We start from the raw sequence: 7,915 nt of genomic DNA, 5'->3' as shown, positions 1-7,915 counted from the left end.
CAAATTGTGTATAATAACTAACTGTTTACACAGGTTCTAATACTGTTACAAACACAGAAAAGTCAAAGGTGGTAGTAGAAAAGGGGAACAAGCTAGGTATAAATTAAATGTATAACTAACAAATTGTACACTACTAATGTTATTTTTGTCTAGTTTCTAAAGAATTTGTAAAACTAGAAAAGAAAAAGCTAGTTACTAAGAAAGAGAAGGTCAACACAAAAAAGGAATGGAAGGAGAAACAAGTTATAGTCAGTAAGTACAAGTATGACTAACAAATTGTACTAAGCTGAAACAATGTTTCTCCTAGTTCCTTAAGTAGTTACAAAGTTAGAAAAGAAGAAAGAGGACAAAAGTAAGGAAAAAGGTAATGTGGATGAGGGGTAGTTGATTTTCTGAGTATACTAACTCTATTTTGTTGTCTAGAGCTAGTACTAGTACTCCTGAGTAAGAAGTACACTATTGTAAAGGTAGAGATTCTAGTCTCTAGTAAGGAAATATGTGTAAAAAACCAGAAAGTTGTGATAGAGTCTTTAAGTAAGGAGGACAAGGATATCCCTCCAGATTAGGTAGAGGGAATGGTCTTCTACACACCTGAGTGTGTAAAGTGTGTAGAGAGGTACAAGGGTCCTCAGGGATTCACTTGCTAGACTGTAATGAATTAACCATACTATAGTAATCTAAGTAAGTCTGTTTCAATCTTATTTTTGACTGTATTAATAGTGATTGTTTGTGTAGAAAACCAGTACACAGTGTACATATTCTACTACTCTAGATGTAGTCTGAAGGGAATCTAGTATAAGACTAGAGGGCAAACTACAGAATTGTATAGTACAACTCAGAACCTACATTCTGTCATCCCTCTAATCACACATAGTAAAGCCAGAACAGTCTGTAACCTCTACTCACAGATGACTAAGGAGCTGAACAACCTAGAGTTGTAGCTGATAATAATGAAGAACAAGTTTAATGTAAAGATTATAGCTCTAAGGTAGGGTATTAACTTCTTAGTTATAGTAGCAGAAGTCTCTATAGATAGTAGGGTGGAAGAGTTAGAGTAGGAAATAGAACAGGGTAGAAAGTAGTAAAATAAAAAGTCCAGTTATGTTTTTATGAAAAAAACCAGAAATGTAAGGAATAAACAGAATGGAACAGAAATGGATAGAATGGATAGGAAAATAGATAAAATAGAGAGTTAAGAGGAATGGAATAGATGGATGGATATTTTTATGATTTAAGTATGGAACTAGTGGAATATGATAGGAATAGGTGGAAAAGAATCATAATTTGTATAAAGGGTTATATGCTTATAGAATGTTGTATAGGCTTTTACAATTTATTGTAAATGAGAAGGAATGTAACAGAAGATCAGAAGTATGTGAATATAAAACATAACAAAGCATAGAGAACTACAGTTGAACACAGTATTTACAGATTTACACAACTGTTAAGTGTTACTAGTAGGGAATCAATCCCTATATTTTAGTTTCCAGTACAAGACTAGGAGGGTATATTGAAAAATTACACATTCTTGAATCAGGAGTCTGTGACTTCTGCACTTGGTTCTACTTCAAGTATAGTATCTAAAGCACAGTCATCTAGATCATCCATATTCTTACAACTAGTCCTGTACAGTTCTGTATCTTCTAGTATTAGTTCCACAGTATTAATAAGACACAAGATAGGAACTGTTAAACATGAATGTGGAAAATATGGAATTAAGCAAAATGCTGTGATACATAACTTGGCCACTACTCTATCCAGTTCTGCTATAACATAAGTGTTTCCTTTCATTCTTCACACTACTACAAACAGTCTAAGGTATTACAGTTTCATCTTTCATCCTAAGTCATTGCTCACTTTCAAATTGTGGATTAGTACTAGTACACCTGGAGCAAAGTCATAGTCCTTAATCCAATTACAATTGACTTCTACAAAATGCTTTACATATCTTTTGTAGGCTTTCTGTACACATTCCATCATTTGTGTAAGGTCATCCAGTCTCTTCTACAATTGTTACACTTGTATCACTATCAGTTCCTCTGTTGTTAGTAGTGATCCTTTGGGTGGAACCAAATATGTTGCCTCATTCAGGTCAAACAGTAATATTGGCTCTACTCTATAAACAAGGTAATAAGGAGAATATCCAGTCACTTTCTGAATTGTAATCCACTCTGCCTAGAACACAGAATGTGTGTACTTATACTAATGTCCAATATCATCTCCTACTGTCTTTACAATTGCTTCCTGTATGTCCAAGTGTTTCTACTCAATAATTCTGTTTACACAGGAGTTATATACAGAAATCTGAATATGATTAATGTGGTATTGTTCTTACAAATAGTCCAACACTACAATGTAAGGCATTCTGTTGTCCATTACAAGCTCAGGACATACTCTATATTAGTATAGAAGTTTCTCAAAGATGAACTGTCCTATTGTCCTTCTGTTCTCTGTACAAAGCATGCAAAACTCCAGATACTCTGATAATGAATAGTATGTATACACAATATATTAGAATCTTCCTGCTTTCAGCATAACCTTTGTATCTATGTGGATCTTTTGGAAAAGCAGCACAATCTCCAGAATACTTAGTAGAATCAGTACTTGTTGTATCTACTGAGTCTGACATGCATAACAAGTCCTAATGAAGTACTTGATGTCTTCTGCAAGTAATGGCCACTAGAACCAATCTAGTAAACAGGCTCATACTACAAAGATTCCCTTGTGTCCTAAGTCTTTGTGTGCTATCCTAACCAACTCCCATCTCCTGTCCTTATCCAGCACAATCTGATGCTTTCCTTTAGGACCTTAATGCCAAATCTTGTTGTTCTGTACAAAGAACTGTACTGTGTATTGTATAAATGTCAGAAAATCAGTATCTACAATTCTGCTTGGTTTGTAGAGCAAGCCAAGATACTCTTTCACAGCCTTCAGCCTTGCTTCTTGCCTTTCAGCAGTTAGTGATTGTAGAAATCATTCTACTGTTGTATTCAAACCCTCAGTCTCATTACTACAGATACTACACACAACCCCTATTGGCTCTAGATTGTCACCTTCTGCTTTGTCATCTGCTCCCTCTACCTTCTCAGTTCCCACAACTCTGCAAGACTCTCCTCCAGGTTCCTACTCCTGTAGTCCTTCACCTGCTTCATCTTCCACTCTTCTGTGTTCTGGATCAGGTCATTCTAGTCTATCTTAACATATCCAATTCTAGTTCCCTTTCAGAATAATGACTTCCAGTAATAATCTATGTTACAGTCTACTAGAACATCTTGCCTGTAGCATGTCCTTGTTTACTTAAAATGATTTGTCAATAATGTTGTTGTGTGTCTCCCAGCACATTGTATTTAAGACCTAGGACTGTATTTCTACACACTTGACTAACAAAGCTTTGTGTTCTGTAGACCTGCAAATCTCTAGCTGATGTCTGTGTTGTGTAGATTCTATTTCTACTGTGTAAAATCTGTATGACTTGTCAATCCAGTCTTCATAGGTTTCATTGTCTGGGGGGTCTTTAGGTGCTACTCAGTGTTACAATAATCCATCCATACACTTAAAGTCTAATGTAGGAATGTAACAGAACTCAAAATCAAATAGCAAAATACTAGCTATCTAGCAATTGATTGTAGTATTAGGCTGTAGGTCAGGCTTATTAATCATTCCCTTTATGTATGAAGCATCCATTTCCACAATTAATTTCTTAATGTTTATAAGATATATGCACAATGTGTAAAGTGTATAATAAAGTCTGAACAGCTCTATTTTTGCTTACAAATATTGCACTTGTATTACATTCTAGTTAATTGATCCAAATCAATTTATTCTCTGTTTGCAATCCAGGTGCTCCTGACTAATATACTATCCTACTCTAATGATAGACAAATCTACTGTCAAGACTACTAGATACTCTAACTCATAGTCAATTAGTGTTAGTGTAGGACAATGTAAAACTGCTTCCTTGAGTACATCCATAGATTTCTATGTTTTGTCATTCTAATTGAATATCAAGTTCTTTTGTATAAGTTGATTGAGTGGTTGTGCTAACTTTGTATAATTTTGAATAAAAACACAAAGCACTCCTACTGTTCTGAGAAATCCCTGTACTTCCATAACACTCTTACAAGGTGGCCAATCCCTAACCTTCTGTATTTGCAATTCTTCAGCCTCTCTCCCTAAATATGTCAGCTTATGCCTAACAAATATTGTGGATTTGTTACAAAGTATCATCTTCTTCCCAGAAAATGTCCCTCCTACAGCTTTCACTCTCTGCAAAATCTGGTTTATGTCCATCAGATACTTGTATACAAACTTCTGTATTCCCTCATTCTTGAGAAGTGTTTCCTCTGTTCTGTCTGCTTTCTCATATCTCAAGCAGGGTCCAATTACTAGAACATTGTCTATGTATAGGTTTATAACATGTAGAATCTTGTTACAAAGAATAAACACTAAGTCATTATACAGAATCTGTACTGAGTTAGTGTAACCTATTAGTAATACTGTCAAGCAATACATCCCTAGAGGTGTCTGGAACATTGTCAGATCTCTAGACTGCTCATCCAAACTCCTCTAATCAAACACAATATGCAAATCAAGTTACATATAGTATGCACAACCTTTACAGCTTTCTACAATTAGTTCCATGTTCAGCAGAACAGCTGTGTCCTTTATTATAACTGTGTTTAACCTCTGCAAATCAATAATAAATTGTAAGGATACTCTGTCTTTCTTTGTAATGCAAAACCATTGTGATTAATAGGAGGAATTTGACAGTTCTATCACTCTGTTACACAACTTCTCCTTCAACAACTCAATCACCCTCTTCTCAATTCTGCATACAATCAGAATACTTTTCTCTACCTATAGTACATACTCTACAGTCAGAATTTGAATAGGATCAAAGTACATAGGATCCAATGTTCCTTACTCCTCTTCTGTCCACACAAACACTTCTGACTGTAGTATTAATAGGTTCTCTACAAGTTTCCATTCTTCCAGCCATAGGAATCCTAATTGCAATTCTCTAATTACTTACATCCATTCTTCTGTAAGTCAGCCAGTAGGCACAAAGGGCTGTAGTATTGTTGGTAATATAGGCATTCTGGCTAGGGGATTGGAGTACTGTTGTCTGACTATGTGGAACTCCTCTGGAAGCACTCTAAGTACAGGGTACACCTTATTTACAACTTTCTTGTAAGCCTACAAAACTGTGTCAAGTTTGTCATCCAGTGTATCAAGAATTACTGACTTCTGTGACTCTAGTACCTCTATCATTCATGATTCTGTGACTCATGATCCCTGACTATAATCCTTTCTTACATTTACTCCATTTCCTTTGTCTCTTCCTCTGTATAGAATCATTACCTTACTATTACTCTTCTACTTGTTTGTTCCTAATCTGCTTGTCATATACACATCTCCCTGGAATTATAGTGTTTCTGGTTCCTTAACACTTCTCAAAAATCTGTCTCTAGCTTGTATCACAGTGTCCTTACTCTAGTAGACAGAGACTACCTCCTGGACAGATCATTCAGGTCCTGAAGTATTATGTACTGCTCCCTATTTGCAAAATCTTTAGTTTCACATTCTATAGTTGTAAAGAATAGTCTACCTAGCAAGATCCTGAACAGAGCTTTCTACACAACTTGTACTATAATATCTATGTAAAGTATTCCTATAGAGAGTTGCAACCTCAGAATCTGTCCTACAGTCAATCCCTGACCTATGTCTACTGTTTCAAGCATAATGACCATATTACAATCTAACAGAATCTTCAATACTTCCTATATGTCAGCTCAAACTATGTTTACACTTGAACCCTAGTCTAGTACACAATCTACCTCAATTTTTCTGTCTACTATTACTTTAAGCATACAGAGTAGAAGCAAATAGTTGACCTCTGTTGACACATTGTAATACTGCTACAGTATACAAATGTTCAATCCTGTAACAGGCAGCTCTCTACTGTAGAATGTAGTGTTTCTATCTGTTCAGCACCTTAACATAACTAGTTTGCAAGTCTTCTTCCAAAGCTCTGGAGACAATACAAGTAACTCCTACTGTGTAATACACACTTCTTAGTCTAAGCTGTAATCTAAAACTCTTCCAGCTATTTCCAGGTCTTTAATTAGTGTAATGTAGCAGTATGAGTACTCCTTTGTTCTAGTTGTGTCTCACTACATACTTGCTAGCATTAGTCTACTTTCTGCAGGTTTTGCTACTTCATAATCACACCCTTACTTTCCCTTCCCCTTTACATCCTTTGCTTTCAATCATTCTACAACCTTCTTACAGGCTTCTCCTAGCATTACTTTAAGCCTTTCAAGCTCTGCAAGGTTCTCCACCTCCTCCTCTTCTTCTTCATCAACCTCTATCATCATAACTGGTACAGGAGCTCCTAGACTGTGTACTACAACTGGTACAGTCTGTACAAAACTAACAGAGTGTATTTACAATGACAGAAAGTAGCTATCAACCTTTTCCTTCAAGGTCCACCCTATCCCAGAAATAGTGTTTCTGTTAGCTATGATAATTTTATTGTCTAGGCTCTGTACACACTTCCTGTTTGTAATGTATTCTAACACTTTTGAGCAACTACATATAAAATGTCCAGATTCTCCACAAAACGTGTAACTTCCATTTCCTGATCCTCTGCCTGAACCTCCACCATATCCTCCTCCTCCTGATCTTGGGCCTTACTTTATTGACTCTACTTGTGATTGTAGACTCTGAAGCACTTCCACAATGCTTGTCAAATTAACTTCCTCCTGTTTGACCAGAATCACAGGCTAACTCACAAGTGTATCTAATCCACTAACTGTTGTGAGTGTAGATCCCCTAAGGATTGAACCTGCTGTAGCTACAACTTGTACAATATCATACACAAGTCTGTCCTCATAGTCTGGATACTTGATTTCTAACTTCTGTGTCAGCTTTTCTACAATTGCTCCACAGAACACACATAGAAAAACACAGTAAGATTCCTCTAGTAACAGCTTATTGTTAGTCATCAAATAGGTTGCTATGAGTGTAAACTCTCAGTGGTACATTCCCAAATTGTCCCTATTTGTAATTCCTCTCTCTGCCCATTTCTGTACTATAGTATCCAAGTCACTTCTAGCATATTGTGCTCCTGTCTTAAGACTTGGGTAATACACAATTACTCCTGTCTTAAATGTATCTCAAGACACTTTATCCACATTATCCTACAAATCCTCCACTTCTACAGGCATGTACTTCATTACAAGCAGAATGATATCTGCTCTAGCTATGTTGTATTTATTTGTAAGACTTTCTACATCTGTGAAATACCTCTACAACTCTTAGGGCTTGGTTCTGTCAAAGGACAGTGTATTATGTGCTCTACAATAAGGTAGCTTCAGAACATTCAATGTAGCCATTAGCTGTACTACTGGTCTTGGTTGTAATAGAATTTGTGTGTTTACTTGTAGTTGCTGAAGTAGTTGTGTGTCACTTGCAAGTTGTTGTTGCTGTAACTGGAGCTGTGTTGTTAATAATACACTAGTTACTAGTGAGAGTAATAATACTAGCTGCTAGACTGTCTCTGTTTCCTGTAGAGACAACTGTGCTCTTCTGTAACACAGTGTTCCAGTTATGGTTGGTTGTGATACTGATACAGTTTGGGAAAGTCACAGGGTAGCTAGCAATCTTGTGTACAATTCTGGAGATGTGAAATGTAGCAGTTTGTTACAAATTCAGAAACCAATTACTTGGGGATTGAGTAATGATACTACAAGATCTTCTTCTTCTTCCTCTTTGTTACTGACTCAAGTGCTCTGCTGTTCTGATAGTGTTCCTAAGGTTTCTATAATATCAGATTCTGTACTTCTGGTGTTCAGACTATCAGACGTTTCACAGTACAATTAGATTCTAGCAGATCTGTGTGTTCTGCTCAATA

The 7,915-nt window shown here is 36.2% G+C and overlaps 1 protein-coding gene across 1 annotated transcript; it reads right to left on the bottom strand.

Annotated features, from left to right (window-relative positions):
- Nucleotides 1-3,993: 3,993 nt before the first annotated feature.
- Nucleotides 3,994-4,512, bottom strand: FOMMEDRAFT_94089 (uncharacterized protein; the record flags this gene model as incomplete). Its single annotated transcript, XM_007270158.1, has 1 exon — nt 3,994-4,512. One exon carries the CDS (start codon nt 4,510-4,512, stop codon nt 3,994-3,996), a length of 519 nt encoding a protein of 172 aa, XP_007270220.1.
- Between the last annotated feature and the right edge of the window lie 3,403 nt (nt 4,513-7,915).

Source organism: Fomitiporia mediterranea (genome assembly GCF_000271605.1).
Source record: "Fomitiporia mediterranea MF3/22 unplaced genomic scaffold FOMMEscaffold_12, whole genome shotgun sequence".
Taxonomy (NCBI): Eukaryota; Fungi; Basidiomycota; class Agaricomycetes; order Hymenochaetales; family Hymenochaetaceae; genus Fomitiporia; species Fomitiporia mediterranea.
Note: the sequence above shows the minus strand (reverse complement) of the source record. Positions and strands in the feature narration are given on the sequence as shown.